Raw genomic sequence first — 18,560 nt, 5'->3', positions numbered from 1 at the left:
ATGAGGAACGTTTTAATATACAGCCTTTTTGTTACATAAATCAGTTTGCTAAATTCTGATTCAGCTAGGTGAAACAGATTTCTAAACTCACCAGAATGAAGCCTGGCTTAAGAGCGTAGTACATGGTAACTACTCAATTGTCCTGCTTATAAAGAGCCCCTTAAACTTCAGGGATTTAAAAATTCTGTACCATTAGTTTTATTGTCTCCCTTGTCATAGCTCTGAATCTTGGTTTATTGCATTTTTGATATCTGATCCTTTTTAGGTCCACCAAGTATATTTCTTTTTTGTCTTAAAGGCAGGCTCAGCTTTCATATTTAGCATTTTTTTCTCTAAGCTTTCCTAGCCAAGCATGAAGAGCTAGTTTATACACTTTACCCAAAAAGCCAACATGCTTTTGACATTCCTGATTTTTAATAGGTTTTAAATTTGTGGTAGGCATAGCTTTTTTGTGGCCTCTTAATAATTTTTGTTGTGCATATCGTAAAGCAGTTAAGTGCTTAATTGATTATGTTACCATTCTACATGTTCAAAGGAAAATGTATATATATGGGTTCTCCGCTAGATATTTAGAATCTAAGGCAGTGCTCATTTGGATATGAATGGAAAAAAAAAACGATCAGAGAATGAAAACAATAAACCACTGCATGAATGGGCAACAAAGTACATTAGTTATAGCTAAAGGCAAGTCAGTTTTAAGGGTGGAGAGCAAAAATAAGTATATAGACAAGGGGAAGTTTAGGTCAAGTATAAATGAAGGAGTTCCCAACTGTATAAGAAATAAGATTGAAAATTCTGGTTCAAGTAGTCTAAGAAACCCCTTCAGAGGAGCTAAACTTCTCGGAACTTTGTCATGGTCTAACTCTTTGTATACTACTAAGTATTTAGTGGATGTTCTTTCTCTTTGTCATATCTACTTCATATCAACTTATATCTCTCCGAATAAAAGGAATTTGAATTTCTCTTTAGTTTGACAATTTTTCATGCATACAATTGTCTCTCATATTTTCTGTTTTATTGAATTAGTAGTCATGGAGAGGAAAAAAGATAAGAATAGGAACCTGTTATTGTGAAATATTTTACCAGTAAACAACTAGTATAGAGTATCAAGGGCAATTGGTTATAAAATGAAAGCCTGTAGACCTGTCAGGTGGAGGTCTTTGGTGGCTAAGATTCTAATATGGGTTATTAAAAGTATGATTTTAAGCACCTAGAAGGTGAGTAGTTGGAGCCAAATGGTTTTCCTCAGCAGTAGTCATGCCTCACAAACTTCTGTATTACATCAGAGCTACTAGATAGCTGTCTCAGGAACATGGGATGGAGACACCATTTTTAAACTTCATCAAGGCTTTTCACAAGGTTGTGGTGAGACATCATTGAGAACATGAAGAAATATAGACTAGTAGCTAGTTTGTACCGTTATGCAACTTAATAATTTGCAGAATGTCTCAAATTATTGAAGACATTTTTTACAAGAGAAAGTTAAGCACATAGGACCTTCTGTCTTAATCAGTCATTGTGGATAAACTGAGGGGTATATGAATGTGAAAATTCTATTCAGGTTTGAGAAGTTGCCTTTTGGAGATGCAATTATTATAGATTAGATGATCTCTGTCAGTCTCTTGAGTCCTTCACAAGTAAGAATCAAGAGTAGACTACCAGGTGCTCTTCACTCTGTGTCAGAGCCCTGAAACAGATCAAGTGGACAACCTCAGGGACCTTTAGTAGAGAAGGGGTTTCACCATGTTGACCAGGATGGTCTTGATCTACTGACCTTGTGGTCCACCTGCCTCTGCCTCCCAAAGTCCTGGGATTACAGATGTGAACCACCATGCCCAGCTGAGATTCTGCATTTTTTTTTTTTTTTTTTGAGGCGGAGTTTCGCTCTGTCGCCCAGGATGGAGTGCAGTGGCCGGATCTCAGCTCACTGCAAGCTCCGCCTCCCGGGTTCACGCCATTCTACAGGCGCCCGCCACCTCGCCCGGCTAGATTTTTGTATTTTTTAGTAGAGACGGGGTTTCACCGGGTTAGCCAGGATGGTCTTGATCTCCTGACCTCGTGATCCGCCCGTCTCGGCCTCCCAAAGTGCTGGGATTACAGGCTTGAGCCACCGCGCCCGGCCTGAGATTCTGCATTTTTAACAAGCTTTCAGGTCATGCTGATTCTGCTGGTTTGTGAGCCACCCTATGAGTGGTTGAGTTTAGACTTAAGATGATTTAAGGTTTGGAAAGTTGATTATACTTAATATAATGCTTTTGTCAGATCAGTGTAGACATTTTACATTTTATTTGACTGAAACTTTCAAGGTAGGTGGTAATACTTTTACAGATGAGGAAATTGAGACACAGGGAGCTTAAATGTTGCTTGCTCAGTTATATACTAGGCGCTGTAACTGAAATTTAAACTTAACATCAAAACCGCTGCTGTCCCTGTGTTTCCATGACGTTCTATGGTGTTCGTGAGAATACTTTTTCGATTTACAAATGTCTTGTGATTGGAGGACTTTGCTCTGTTTCTTACAACTTGAGCATGAAAAATAAAAATCATTGTTCTTCATATGTATTATTTTTGGTATGGGTTCAGGAAAAGTTAAGCTTTTCAAACATTAACACAAACTGTTAACTAAATTTTTGAAATTTTATGTATTCATGGTTTTTAATAGAAAAATATTGGCAAATTAAAAAAAAGGCTTCCAAAATCCTACTACTGTCTAAACCTTATATTATCACTGTTTTGAGTTCCTCTGATACAGATGCACTCTCACATTATTTTTAAAAATTGAGATTGTGGTTTATGCCTGTAATCCCAGCATTTTGGGAGGCCAACGTGGGCGGATCATGAGGTCAAAAGATCGAGACCATCCTAGCCAACGTGGTGAAACTCCATCTCTACTAAAAATACAAAATTAGCTGGGCATGGTGGTGCGCACCTGTAGTCCTAGCTACTCAGGAGGCTGAGGCAGGAGAATCGCTTGAACCCAGGAGGTGGAGGTTGCAGTGAGCTGAGATCGCGCCACTGCACTCCAGCCTGGTGACAGTACGAGACACTGTCTCCAAAAAAAAAAAAAAAAAAAAAAAAAAATGAGATTGTGTTATATATAACTTAGTATTCTATTTTTTTCACTAGGCACAACCTGTATAGTGACAAAGATAGAACTCATTCTATTTATAATAAAAACCCTTTCCTATTTTTCTCATGGTCATTGGCACCATCAACCATTCTGTCCTAAGTGGCAGTCTCATTTTCCTTATTCTTTGCCCCTTCCATAGCTGCTGGCAAATTCTTCTGCTAGTTTCTTTGGAATATCTCTTTAACTTGCCCATATTTTTCAGTCCAGTCTCAATTTTTTTTGATGGTAGGTTAATGACTACTAAATCACCATGTTATTTGTGAATTTATTCTCTGCTGTTTTGGTTGACTGTTCTGGCTGTACACAGAACCTTTTGTCTATCTTCATACATCTTTTTAGTGGTTTCTGATGAAATAAGTGTGAATAATTGTAGGGTTTAAACTAAAAGTGATGAATTATCTTATTGTATCATTTTAAATTTGTAACCACATCTTTTTCTAACTTCTTGCCTTCATTGCCAGATAGGGTACTAGAATCTGAGAACTTGTAATAATATTGCTACTACTGAGGACTTTTAACTATCTGTTATTCGGTAGTCATTTTCATGTGTATACCACATTTTACCATTTCATTCCTTTCTTCTTGTTACCTGGAGTCCTATGCCATTGTACTCTTTATGAAGTTGCCAAGACAAACTCACTTTTAACCTTTTTCAGTGGATGTTTCTAATGAAAACTAATATGAAAATTTGTGTTTTCCTTTTAAAATGTAGTTATGACTTTATACTTGCATATGTATTTATTTAATATTAGTGTGATCCTACCTCATTTAGCTTAAAAGTTGTTAGTTTGCTCGTTAAAGTATTACATATCAAGTTAAATATAGGTGCAGAATAATTGGAGAAGTCTGTTGACATATATAGATACCCCCTTTTCTCTTTTCCTTAGTGCTTTATCTTTGCAAAAGTATCTCATGTATCATATCATAACCTGTGGTTTCTAATCAGAGCATTTTTTTTCAAAACCATATAGACTGAAAAATATAATTTCCTACCCTCTGCCAGAGAAAAACACAGAGTACTTTTGTGGCTTCTCTGAGAACTTTTTGTTTTGAGTAATAATGTAGATAATTGTGGTTAAAACTGGGATAAAATTGGGGTGAATAGAATATGTCAAGGATTTACTTCTTGGAATCTTGTGTAGTACCTTTTTGGTAGGCACAGGAAAAAGTACACTTACTAGTGGATTTTTGTGAGTATCAAATGAATTAGAATTTAAGAAATTATAATTAAAAGTTAAAGCTTAGAAATTAAGGTTGCCTGGGTCACTTAGCATATGTGTGGAGGTATGGGGCTTTGTAGATGGGGCTATGAGACCATAGTATAAGGAATACTACAGATAAATATAGGAAGTAGGATTTGATTCCAGCTGACACCAAAGCCTATGTTTATAATCATATTTATGATACATGATTATTTTAATTTTATAAATAAGGAGGATTATAGATTCTTGGTGTTTAAGTGTTTAATTTTTTACTCCTAAATTATATTTTTATATCGCATAAAGTATATATGTGTATTGTGGACATTGATTAAGACTGTTAATTATAATGATTAAGAATTATCTAGTTCCTTGAAACTTTTGTTTTCTGATCAGACTCAACCTAAAGGCCAGGTGCGGTGACTTATGCTTGTAATCTCAGCACTTTGGGAGACTGAGGTGGGAAGATTGCCTGAGCCCAGTAGTTCAAGACCAGCCTGGGCAACATGGCAAGAACCTGTCTCTACAAAAAATTACAAAATTATCTGGGCGTGGTGGTGTGTGCCTGTAGTCCAAGCTCCCCGGGACGCTGAGTCGAGAAGATCCTTGAACTCACGAGGTCAAAGTTGTAGTGAGCTGTGATCATGCCAGTGTACTCTAGCCTGGGTGACAGAGTGAGACCTTGTCTTGGAGGAGAAGGGGACTAAACAAACCTCACCTTAATCGTATTCCCTGATATACTTGTATTTTTTCTTAATCTCTTTGGTTCTGTCGGATTAGTATTTCGTAATGATACGTGGCAGGGTAGTTTGAAGACTCCAAGATTGTCTTCCTGTTTATATTTTATCAGTTTAATAACTTTAGAATAATTATGTTTCTGAGAACTAACACCTTTACAGATGAAATTGAGGACCAGGAAGTAACTTCATTTAGGTCATGTATAACACTGTAAAGTGATAATTAAGAGTTAAAAGGCTTGGGTTAGAATCCCACCTCTTCAACTTTGTAACCTTGAGCAAGTTCCTTTACCTCATTCTCAGCTTCCTCATCTGTAAATAATTACGATACATGTCTCTTATAAGGGAGTTGTGAGAATTAAAGGAAATCATGTTTATAAATGGTTTAGCATGGTACCTGGTACAGTAAATGCTCAACAACGAAAACTAACAGTACAGTTTCAATTAAGGTATACTCTATAAAAATTATAGACTACGTTAGGTACATTGATTTTTCAAAATATGTTAATATAAGTCTAATTAAATTAGAACTTTAATAAATTTTAAATAATTTAAAACAAATAACATTTAAAATAAAGTTTTGAAATAGATTAATTATGTACTTAGAATAGCTATTTTAACCTAATAGAAAAATAAGAATATTAATCTTTTTGGCTGTAGTCATCTTATGGAATCCTCTGTACTTCTTACTTTATTTTCCTTATTAATATTACTTGTTAAACACATAACCATTGACTAACATCTCTATTAGGAGAAAAGGAAAGAAAGGAACTAATTTTTTCTTGTGAACAAGCTTTACAAATGTTTAGTGGGGACACAATTTGGAATTAATGTATTTTGGATATGCATTTTGTCTTTAGCTTATTTCTAGGTATATTAAAAGTTGGTTATCTGTTGGCTCACAATCTTGGCTAATTTGCCTAGGGAGTGAAGGCTTTCTCTCCAGAAGCTGTTCTTCCCCAAGACTTACTACTCCCTAGGCAATTCTGTGAATCAGCCAGATTTGGATACCACTGTAACATAAGAAGTCTTGTATAGGCTAGTGAATTCTTTAATGGAATACTCTTTCAATCCTTTTTTTAAAAAAAATCTTATAGTCAACTAATAAGATTATTTAGCCTTATAGTCAAGCAATAAGGCCATAACTATCTTACTTTGCAAGATATTTATGGCAAATATGTCTTCTTTAATGTAAATATTCTATTTTTAATTTTTCTTCTTATATTACCTTTTTCTATGTTTTACGTCACCCTGCTTAGTACATGTCATTTTATACTCACGAGTATAAATAGCTTATACTTATGTGTCTCCAGCTCAGGACTCGAATTTGCATAAGGCAAGCAAAGTGCCTAGGGCACAAAATTTAAGGAGGCTATCTCTTTGAGGACTGTGCAAGGGTGAGTACCTCCTTAAATTTTGTGCCCTGGATGCCTCCCTTGTCTCATCCAGAGAAATTAGGCTGCGTATAAATTATTTTTATTTTAATTTAGCATAATCTCGTGCATACTTGGATGTTTTATTAAAAAATGGCAACGAAATAGTATAGCTGAACCCAAATTTATATCGTGCAGTATGAAAATAAATTAACTATTTGAGAAAGATAGCATTGTTATTTTTATCACATGCTCAGTAACCATCAGAGCTCCCTAAATTCCAGTTCAGCAGAATCTTGTCTGACACTGAAATACACTTGGTTGTTTTACCTACTGGCAGCTACCTGAAATCAGTGATCTTGTAGCTGTCATAAGCTTCTTAATTCAAAATATAGTAACATCAGCTTTTTATATACTTATATGTGATCACTGAAGTAATCAGAAATGATACCAGTTTTATTATATTTTATTACTAATTTTAGAATTTCTTGAGAATTTGCCTATAATTTTTTTTATGAGAGCTACATCTGGAAATGCTCAAAAGTTGTTGGCCTTTTTTAAGAGAACAATCTGCAGTGAAAGTATAACTCTTTAGAGGTGATGTTTAAGTTAGCAAATGATGAACCGTGATGTGAGGAAGCATAATATTGTGAATTATTTGGCAAACATACCTAGTACAGGCATTAGCTGTTGAAACCATTTGTAAAGTACCACTTACAGAAAGCTAGAAAGATAGGCTACACAGAACTTTATCTGTAAACTCTGAGGATGAAAACTAGAGTACAACTTAAGTTTATTCAATAAAGACTAAATTCTGTAAGTTTCAATTTGATTTGTATAGAGGTTCCATGATTAATGTGTAATTAGAATATGAAAGAAGCATTTAGAATCCGTTAAAATTTATAGGTGTAACATCATTGTCAAGTCAGGAGTTTTGTTTCTTAAAGTTAGAATTTACTTAAATACACGTTTTTTCTAAAAAAAAAATTTTTAATTTCTACTTAACAGTAGTACCAAAGTGAGTTTTCGCAAATAGAATTATTTAATATTTATTTAATGTTTGTTTCGAATAAACAAAAATAAACATATAACAACCAACGGTGGAGGGGCGTCTTAGATTTGTTTTTAGCTTTCTTTTTCATGGCTTCTAGAAGTGTATCATATTATAAATACATTCAAAATGTTTTGCTCTGAGGATATGTAGCATTCCTATAAAGGTTAAATCAATAAAAATGATTTGGACACATTCCTAAGCATGGCTAGAACAGGTAGTCCGTTGTTTTAGGTACCCTTGAGTTTCTGGAGCAGATCATTATGGCGTAGCAAAAGAACTTACTAAAAGTTGCTTTCTATGTGTAGATGCATCAGCTTAAAAAAATAAGATTTTCTGGCCTTCCAGAAATGAGTATTTTTAGAGTAGCCCTTGTATATATTGGTTTAATTATATATTTTAAATGCAGTTAAAGTTTTGGAGCTTTTTTTTCTTCGAATGCTGGAGATACACCATAATTGATAAGGAAGAGGTACGTACAGGAAAAATGCAATGCAAGCTTTTCCAGCAAATTTAGAATAAATGACAGTCTTAAAGTTAAAGAAAGTATCACACATTATAATTGCAAAATAGGAATTGGATGTGATTCTTTTTAGTCTTGCCAGTTTAGAAGAAAATTCTCTAAGTCATTGGCATGTTGTTCTGTTCATATGGGCAGTTCAAAAGGCAAGCTTTAATTTGAGCTTTTATTTAAAAAAGCATACGTATATCTCCTATGTTCGAGGTTGGCTTCTCAGTATATTATTGTTGCTAGGTAGTTTTATACATTTGCTTGCATGTTTTGTGTTCATGTCATAAGTTTTAAGTATGTAAGTTTTCAGATCACACTGTTTTCACGTTAAGTTTCAAACAGCCAGTTTATAATAATGAGTAAGGCCATTTTTATTAAAGTTTCCTTTAAAACAGCATTTAAGATGTTTCTGGATCCAAAAAAATTCAATGAATTGACCATTTATTTGAATGAAGTTTAAAACAGAGGTAGAAAACTTGAGTTACGTGTATTATTAATGAAGTTTCATGATAGAAAATCACTTCCTATCTTTTTGTACATCTAATATATATTTACTTTGTAAATAAATACTTTATTAAAATTACAGTGTTACATCATTTGTTGGAGCACAGGATTTAATTTTATAGTCAAGTAAATGGTTTGAATACATCTCAGTAAAATTTTTTTTTACATGTATTAGAGTGGTTTAACCATTTAATAATTAAATAATTTAGCAATTTAAGCCAAGTACTTTGATGTTTTAAAAAATATTTAGGTGTATCTTGATAGATTCTGATTTTAGTGTGTCTTGTGTCTTGATAGAACCAGAATATTTATGAAAATAAAAATAAGCCTAATAATCAGCACATGGCTCTGAATTTTCTTCCTGGGTACGTGTGAGTGATAATGTTAAAAACAGACCACTTCATGTGTTTTCTCTAGTCATATTGGTGTTCAAAAATATTCGGCAATATGCTTATGCATGTTATAAGGGAGGGATATTGTTAAATCTTTACTACAGAATCAAGAATAAAGCTTTCCTGACAGTACTCATCGTCCTTATCTAGCTAACACTTTTAAAATGAAGTGGTTACTAGTGGTAAAAAGTTTTTAAAATGTTAAGTTTTCCTTCTAAATTACAGAGAGAGAAAGACTATGTATATGTGTTTAGTTTTGAAAACTGGGAGAATATAAAGAATTCTGTGTGGACACTGCACTTTATAATGTGAAAAAAAAAGTTTGTGGAAAGTAGATTGGATTAATGATCAAAAGTTGGAGTACATTGACTTGTATATTTACATTTCTTTAGAAATACACTGTAGCACATTGTCTTTGTAAGTAGTATCTCCATATGTTTTAACTTTTAAAATATTTTATTTTTGCATTGACTCTTGTAAGAGCTTTTCTGCATTTTGTCAAAAGCTGAATTACCAAAATGCTTTACAGATTTCATGAGAGGTAAAAAATTAATCCTATTAGATTATCTTTTGTAACCATTTATCCTACATAATGTTAAGATGCTGTTGTCTTGATGGGAGTTTTCTCATAGATTACTTCATGATGTCTTAATATTTTTGAATGGGTGTTAGGTTCTTAGTATGAAATGCTTATGTACTTTCACAGGTATCAGCTTTATGGAAAACACAGTGATTGGTATAATATGGATTGTTAGCATAAAGAAGTTTCCTTTCTGTGATCCTATACAGTTGTTACAGATATCTGTAATCTGATCGTTTATGAAATAAAATGAGAATTTACTTTTATCTAAAAAAAATATTTTAATGAGCTGTATTTGCATTAAAGTATCTTATAATAAAATTGTAATTGACTAAAGAGAATCTGCACTGTATACCTTTTTGATATGCGTCGATTTTCTAGGATTAAGTTACAGTGATATAGCAGTAGGTTGACATGTTGTAAAGTAATACCTTATTACATAGTAAAATCAATGTGATGATCCTTTCTTTTAAGCTTCAAAGTAAATTCACATTGTTTAGATTCATTTAAATAATTTGTAATCATTTAGTAGAATTAAATCTTTTCACTTAAAGATTATATTGGGAATTTGAAGTCTTAAACTGGCAAGTTCAGTACAGAAATTTAAAAAGAAAGTTAATTCTAGCAATTATTATACAAAAGTTAGAAATTCAATGCTTCAATTGTTTACCCAGGTTACATGGTCGTTGAGAAAATATACCTGTTTAGCTTCAAGCCAGAGTTGTTCTTTGAGATAATATTTATAAGTAGGTATCTATTAGCAAATTAATTCCATTCATATTTGCCCTTATAAACTCTAATACTTGGTTTAACTGATATCAGTTTTTAATTATTGTTACTTAAGTTTATAACTGGAAAGTAACAATTTTGGATTTTACAAGATTGTTTTAGTCTTGAAATTCCTAGTAGACTCATAATCCCTGTTATTGGTTTTATAGATTGACATTTGTTAACATACATGCAAAAAAAATGTTGATTATATTTCATGACAAAACTATAGTACCTCAGTTATATAATTTACAATTTTTTTCCTGGCTTATAATCATTATTACAAGTTTTGTAGTCATTAGTGTGAATACATTCACACTCATTCGTGTGTATATGCCATGTATAAAAATGTTAAGAGAAACGTAGAAATTTAAGTTGAACATATATGACACGTATTTTGTTTCTGTATAAAAATACATCTGTGTTCATATGAAATTCCGTGGAATATCACATTATTGTGATGTTTCTAAAGAAAGACTGCATATATGTGTATTTAAAATCTTACTGATGATTGTTATTGTGATGTGGCTAGCATTTTCCTTTATTTGCCATTTTTTTTTTTTGCTTTTACTGAAGCATAAAGTAGATGTAGGTGTAAGATACATGACTATAAGGAATATATAAATAATGGTGTGGTTCATGTAATTTAGGGGAACCTACAAATGTGTATTTAAGTTCTTGAGTTGTAACTTAGTCTGTTATATAAATATATGTTTATAGTTTATGATATATAATGATTCTGGTAGACGCAATTGATGTAAAAAAAAGTCAATGCAACTGAAATATAAAATAAAATTACCTTATTTGACTTTGTGGTAAAAATTATTTGCCTTACATAGGGATATTTAGATATACCTTTTTAGAAATGTCACTAATCTGATGTAACTCTAATGTGTAATTAAGAGAATTGGCAGTAGGAATAGTGGAGATAAAAAAGTCTTTAAACTGTTTACCAAAATAATCTTAAATATAGTTCTGAGAATAATGTTAACTTGGTAAATTTTCTAACATCAGTATGATAGTTTTGAAACATCTCAAACAGTATCGAAAATTGCATATGTCTGTATGTCGGAGATTTCCTTGTTTTATGGGCAGTTGATTTAAAAGATGAAAATCATCTAATCAAGGTAAACATTTATCTTTTATTTAGATCTCAAGTCATCCTAGGTATGATTTTTGTTCCTTGGGTGTATATTGGATTTATGAGTATTAACAAGAATATAGAGTAGAGGAAGTGCATGAATAATAGTTTTTTTTTTCTCTGCATATATTAAGTACTTATGTAGCAACTAGCCTTTAAAGGCCTGTTTTAATTCTACAGCTTATCTATTTGGGCATTGTTTTTTGTATCAGGGTAAATTATATAAAAAATGATTGTTTTTATATCATGTTTTAAATGATGCAGTTTCTATTTATTAGTCTTTACGAAAAACTTTGCTTTAGTTAGGCTTCTCTCTATTCAGCAGTAACAACAAAGCCTAAAGTGTTTGATAACATGTTGCTTACTTCCACTCAACAATGTTCCAAATCTTGAGTTCTGTGCCCTTAATAAATAGCATAAAGGGGAGGAAATTCCTAAGAATTCTACATAAAGTGAAGATATTGTATACAATATAATAAAAGAGTACTTAATCTCAATTGCTATACGGGTCTTAAAACAGTTGTATGGGAATGTATGGTCTGCTTCATGTGTATGTGCTGTTGAATGGACAAAAGCTTGTGGTTGACTGTGGTTAAAAATGTAAGGAAACTCCCTTTTAATAAGGTATAGAATTTCCCTGTTATTTTTTGAATTGTAACACATGAATCAAAATATATATCCAGTGAATTTCATAATCTTTTTGAAATGGCAAGAGATTATATTAAGGTGTATAATTTCATTATGTGAGACTTCTTTTAAAGATTTGTTTTAAAATATTAAACATCTCAGTTTTGATGAAGAATTTTCACATACTGTAGACAGTTAGAATATTTTATTATTTAGAAAATACCAAGTATTGGAGTTCATTGTTCTCTTTATTATGGGAGTTTTCTGATTTTTGGGGGGGGGGGGTGGGGAGAGGCAGAATTTTATCTATCTTTAGTGGAAGTTGCAGAGTTCATTGGTGTAGGAGAAAAAAAATAGTACATTAAGTAACCTATTGAGAAGTCTCTGCTTAAATTACCATTGGATTTGCTAGCACCTGATTAATAATGTCTGGCATGTGAGTGACTAGAAAAAACAGTTTTGCTTTGCCATAATTACAATTTTAGTGTTTGCAGGAAGGATTTTTTTTTACACTGAGTTGATGGTATTTGTCTATTTGGTCACATGTTTTTATATATTTTTAATAGATGCTGTAGAGGTAGACTGTTTCAGTGAATCCTTCATATAAAAATGTCAAGATTTTTGTTAGGTAGTAGTATTTGCAATTTTAATGCATTTGATGAGCTTTTGCATGATTTCACTACTGACTAGAGTTGTCATATCTTAGTATCCTAGAACAAAGGTTAAAACAGTATGGAAGATGGGTATTTGTATGCTTTGGAGAGGGATTTGAGATGTTACCCTGTTTTGCCATCGATTTTCAAGTATGCACGGGTGCATCATTAATCATGAGAAATGCAAAAATAAATAATCTAGTCCCATTGGATTTTTTTCTATGAATACTTACCTTTTCCTTTTTTATATATATATACAGTTGAGGTATTTAGGTAACCCCTAACCTTTTGCTTCAACAAAGAAGTACAGTATAAAAATATTACCACAGTTTTCATGTGAGCAGTTCTTGGGTGGGGGAGGAGCCCTCTAGGTGAATATTTGTTGAAAAAAAAGTTGTGATGCAGAATGTCTTAACTCAGCCCCAATACAGTACTTGAGGACCACCAGTGTGTAAAATTGAAAGCACATGAATTTTGAAGCACTAGAAAAGGTTTGTAATTGATTAGCGCTGCTTTAAAGTATTGGAGTACAGTGAGTTTTGATTTGTGAATGGTTCTATTCAATAAAGATTAATTCTGTGTGTTTGATAAAATCTTAGCGCCTTCAATGAGTTAGCTCCCCTCGCCCCTGCAGTTTATTTAACCATCAAATATTTCAGTGTTCTTTTAACAAACTGGAACATTTCTATCTCACTGAATTTAACTTTAGCATGACTGATTTAAACAAGTCAAACTATCAGTTGTTAGCTGGAAGAGTGTAATTGGATAAATTAATATTTTGTTCTTTTAAAATAAATATATTATAATGCAATCATGTGTATTTCATGCCTTGTGATATAGAGACTGATTGATCAGCAGGGTCACACAGACCAGGCAGATCTTTTTCTACAGTTTCTTTTCAGTGTTTTCCATTTAAAAACATTTTTTAAAAATAAAATTTAAAATTTAAAATCTTTAACAGTTTGTAATGTAAAATTAGGATTATTATAATTTAAAATAATTTATATGAGTCTTTGGGAATTACTTTGACATTTTTAGCTTTTGATATGTGTTAGAGTGATTTTCTGTGTTTGTTCTTAACTTTGTAATTCTGCTCCCTAGATTTTGGAATTAAGCTCTGTATTTTAAAAAGAAGCTACAAAACTTTGTCACTACTAAATCTTGAAACTATGAAAATATTATTGATATGGACCACAACTGCTGTTTTGGAAATCAGTGTTCACACATCATGTTCTTGAAGTTATGAAGATTTTATGTAGATAATCAGTTAGCTGATATATTTTCATGAGTTATTAATTTTAAGATACTCTGAGTCACATCTGTGATTTTCAGCAAGCTATATTTATGACAAATGATGGACAGATTTTAAGTAGTACAGATTGAAAATTTTTGATTAACTCAAAGTGAAGTATGCTGAGAGATCAAGGACACTGAGACATATTCCTTAGCATGCATGCGTGCACGCGCGCGCACACACACACATGTGCTTCAGTCATTATATTTGAGGTGAGTCAGTTGTTAATGTGTGCTTTGTTCCTCACCTAGAAAAATTCTAAACTTCGTTTTTAACTATTTTACAAAATTGGGGCACATACTTAAGACATTTCATTAGGTGGTTGTGATAATCATTATATAAAAATCTAAAGCCTGAAGTGAGGTTTTAGACTTTGCATAGATTATAGAATGGGGAAATGTTTGCAATATGATGATAACATATACATGATGTCCACTACTCACCTGTAATTAGTCTGAGGTAGTGGGTTCACGTTAAGTTCTCTATTCAGGCTTTAAGATACTGTTTAGGGGCTGGCGGGGAGGGAAGGTGCAGCCCACTTTTCAAAAGAGGAAGAATTGGTTGTAATGTTGGGGAAAAAAAAAAGAGGTTCACTACCATGCCTTGCTTAGAATCCTGTCAAGTTTTGGAAATTTTAATGTAGAATAGTTACTAAGAATGTTACAGAAATATAAGATCCCTGTTATGATAGAATAAGAAGCAGTTTAATATATTCTTTGTGAGAGTTTTAGCATATTCTTCGTGATAGCTTTACTTCTAATACTGAAGAATTTTTTGAAACTTGTGTTGTTCCTGATCTGGTTTTTAAAATGTATTTAAAATAAATAGTTAAACAGAGTGATACTGTGAAAGAGTAACTTAACTGCCTCTGTTATACCTCCCTGATATCTCTGTTATCCCTGTTTCAAGTTATCCCTCTGTGTAACAGTAGTTTTAACCATTCTTTTTCCTTTTATCTCTTGGGTAGTAGTAACAAACTTTCGATGTATAAGCTATAGTTATGCTGTGTGTTGTAATGTAGTCTAGCTGTATTTATGTCCTGCTTCCTTAATATAGAAATTTTTAGAGTAAAACTTAGTACCTATCATTAAAATTTTAAATTAATCTGTAATTATTATATTGTGTATATTATAACTGAGGGGGCCCACTTACAGCTATTGAGGGAGTCACTACAGCAATTTTACATTTTTTTGTAAAATACAAAGTACATTTCCTCACTCTGTAAGAGAAACCTTTTTTCCCTCCCTTCAGGTTTAATTATTTCTGTTTGACCTAAACTAAGACTGATTATCTAGTAGTATCCAGTGAAAATGTGTGAAGTAGGAGGAGTAAAGGAAACTCCAGTCGTTAGTTGTAAGTTAAAAGCAAAGTTAATATAGATGTACACAGCAAAAAGATTTATTTTAAATGATACAAGAAAAATTTTTAAAAACTTGCCTTGTAGCTGGAACATGTTGGACATCATAAAGAGAATCTTGTAAGTGTGTTTAGATATTTTGCTGTAATAACACATCAGCTGATGAATGTTAAAGTCATTTACATATCTGTATCAACACTAACTTGAAATTAAATATTAAGGGACTAGATTATGCCTGCTTCTTTTAAAGTCCAGCGTGGTTTAATGGTTGTGGCTTTTAAAAATCATACGGAGTATCCTTATGGAGCTTTATTTTTCATGAGGCTAAACAGCAGTTACTCATTTTGGTAGTTACAAGAATGTGATTAAAAGAATCTTAGATGTTTCAGTGTTGGCTGTGTGTTTATAACAAGGTCTATGGATAACAGTGTGTAGATGTAAAATTAAAATTATATAGAAAAATGCAGTTGCATGTAAGTTTTAAATTACTTCCATGAACTTTTTAATATCCTGGGCAACTATGAAAATGGCTGTGATGTACTTTATCATAATTTTATTTCAGCTGAATGTCTATTTATATAAAGTTTAGAAACAAACTTATTTAGATAGGATACAGTTTAAATTTATAAGTAGATTTCTTTCAGTTGAGCTGGTTAAAATGTTAACTGTACTACAGGTTTATTTCTGTGTTATACATGGTAGACCATAATGTTGAGATAATTCTGTGGTCTGTTATTTTGTAAAATTGCTTCCTTTTTGAAGTTTGCTCAAATATTGGGAGCTGCCGGAGTCAATAATTTATAATGCTTTGATTAAATTTAGAATCTGACTTTTCTTCTGGTGAGGGTTAATGAGAGTATTAAACTGTTTGTTTTACTGTTTTCATATCCTCACTTCTATAACTCTAGAAAACATTTTGATCAATGTGAGATAATTTAGTTTTGTCTATTTCAAGTCATTACTTTGGAAATTAGATACGTTACAGATACCAAATGCAAATATATACAGAAATTTCATTTTTCAATTCTTAATGCAATAAGATAGCATTATTAGGATCTTTAATATACTATTTGGAAAAGCTAGCAGTTTATCAAAGAATCACACCTTTATGTTTAACAGGTTCATATCTTACAGGATTTTAAAAATGGTAACACTTACCCCAAAAGAAGTTTTGCTGACATGGTGTCACTGTGCTGAAGAGGCTGTTTGATGCCATAGTCCCTCCTTTTTTTTTCAGATAGAACTTGTACCCTCTGTTGTAAATACTGCTTGCAGCCTTAAACTGAAAATACAAACCATACCCAAACCTTGTTTTAGTTTTACAGTATGCCTGGAGTACATAGACTTTATATTTATTTTTTTCTGTCAAGAAATTATGTAGCTGGTAACATGTGAAAAGCAAAGAAACAAAACAAAAAGAGAATGAGCAAATATTTGAAGGACCTACTATTACTGCATAGACTGTGGTTAGAGAGCACTCACTGACTCTGTTGGTCTCGGTGGCTGGTAGTGACCTGCGGAGATTAACCATTTAAAAACCAGAGACTTCTTGCTGTCCTCCTGGAGAAAGTTTGCACCGCACTTGTGGTTCTGTGGTTGTTTGTGAGGCGAATGAAGCATTCACACAATCCAAAAAAGCAAAAGCTTTAAAACTCCTTTTTTTTGCAAGCACTATTACTGGAGAGGCAGAATCATGTGGTTTGTGACCTCACAGTACTCTAAGTAAAGTGGGACTGCCTACCACTGTGGCTTTTCCCCCTTGCTCTTTCTCTCTCTCTCTTTCTCTCACAAAAGGCTTGTGGTAAGGCCTTTCCTGGCATCCAGAAGGATATAGCTTTTTAATTTTTGTGACTCATGAGGATTTGGATAGAATACAAATGCTGAAGGAGCCCAAACTCCTGTAAGGTTAAGCATTTGTAGAGCAGAGCTCTGCAGCTAAGGGCTTTCCTTTCTACTCCCCCCTCAACCCCTGCCTTTTTGCCTCCTCTTTTTAGTTCATTATTGTGTCTGTGGAAAAATGAACAAAATTGGCTCAAGAGTCTGTGTGAAATTCTGAACAACAGTGATGATTTACAATAATTCACATCTTTGGACTGTATCACATTCTGGGGTCTGCTTCATATTTGCTGGGTGGCTGGATTCCTTCTGTTTTCCTTTTTCTTGTCTTCTTAAACTTGTGAATCTGTAACTCATTGTAAAAAAAAGTTTACCTTAAGGTCTGGTTGCAAACTGCTTGCTAGGCTTGACTATAATTGGCTGTCATGAAAGTGTTAGTCTGGGCATTCTTTTACAAATTTTAAATCACGTCTGTCTAGTTTATTATCAATATGTTAGGTGGTGGCCTTTACAATAAAGATTAAATGTAATGTTTCATGTGTACCATTATCTCATGCCTAGTTTGAAGATCTTAAAAAAATGAATGACAGGAATTGTAATATAGTTTATTGGATGAATCTTAGTTTTCTTTATGATTGTAATATTTTTTGTCTTTCATGGAAGTGTATTCAGTTTATATAGTTCTTTAAGTAGTTTAGACATTAACAGAGTTTCTGATAGCAGATCTTCTATAAAGTAAAATACTTATGTTATAATGTAGATTGTTCAGTATTAGATTCTATGAGCTTAGAATAGAGTGAGTTAACAGAAGCTTTTTTTTTTTGTTTCTAATGGAAGCTTTGAAATAAATTACAAAATGCTGTGTGTAGTAAGGAATAATGCCCACAGACAGAGTATGTTAGTCGTCTCGATTTGCTAATTCTGATTCAGAAGAAAATTGGAAACATCTTTGGGAAACTATCTCCTTTTTTGCCCCTTTGGACAAGTATGTATAGAACTCATTTTCTTATTAGGATGATTATATATCATAGGCAGTGAATTTTATATTTATGAATAGAGCTTCCTGTTTTCATCAGTTGGGAGCGATGGAGTATTTTTCAACAAAAATTATAAAGGCGAACAGACCAATTTTCTAGGCATTTTTTGCCATTTATCCACGCCACTCTAAATCTGCATGTTAGACTTCTTCCTAGTGTGACAGTAACTAGGAGTGGCATAAAGTAAATGGGGTGGGCGGAGACAGTGAATTACAAAAGATTATTTGGAATGTACAAGGAGGTAAGGGCTGGGGAGACAGGAGGGTGTCAGAACTAAAATATCTCTGTGTTCTTCCTAGTGCTATTCATTATCTGCTTTTGGTTCATATTAGATCACAATGACTGTACAAATATGTGCATAAGTTTCTTT

General features: G+C 32.7%; 2 protein-coding genes across 5 annotated transcripts in view; one reads left to right on the top strand and one right to left on the bottom strand.

Annotated features, from left to right (window-relative positions):
- RUNX2 (RUNX family transcription factor 2) overlaps nucleotides 1–17,258 on the bottom strand; it is a 221,476-nt gene extending 204,218 nt beyond the window's left edge. Inside the window, exons 1-2 of the mRNA XM_007972361.3 lie at nucleotides 16,800–17,258; nucleotides 16,476–16,599 (exon numbers count right to left, since the gene is read on the bottom strand). Coding sequence (XP_007970552.2) covers nucleotides 16,476–16,599; nucleotides 16,800–16,937 — 262 coding nt within the window. The 5' untranslated portion in view covers nucleotides 16,938–17,258. The remainder of the gene's footprint in view (nucleotides 1–16,475; nucleotides 16,600–16,799) is intronic.
- SUPT3H (SPT3 homolog, SAGA and STAGA complex component) overlaps nucleotides 1–18,560 on the top strand; it is a 552,672-nt gene that overhangs the window by 33,242 nt on the left and 500,870 nt on the right. The gene's annotated exons all lie outside the window — the stretch shown is intronic.

Source organism: Chlorocebus sabaeus, chromosome 17, assembly GCF_047675955.1.
Source record: "Chlorocebus sabaeus isolate Y175 chromosome 17, mChlSab1.0.hap1, whole genome shotgun sequence".
In the NCBI taxonomy this organism is placed as follows: Eukaryota; Metazoa; Chordata; class Mammalia; order Primates; family Cercopithecidae; genus Chlorocebus; species Chlorocebus sabaeus.
The sequence above is the reverse complement of the archived record's forward strand: the minus strand, read 5'-3'. Positions and strand labels throughout refer to the sequence as shown.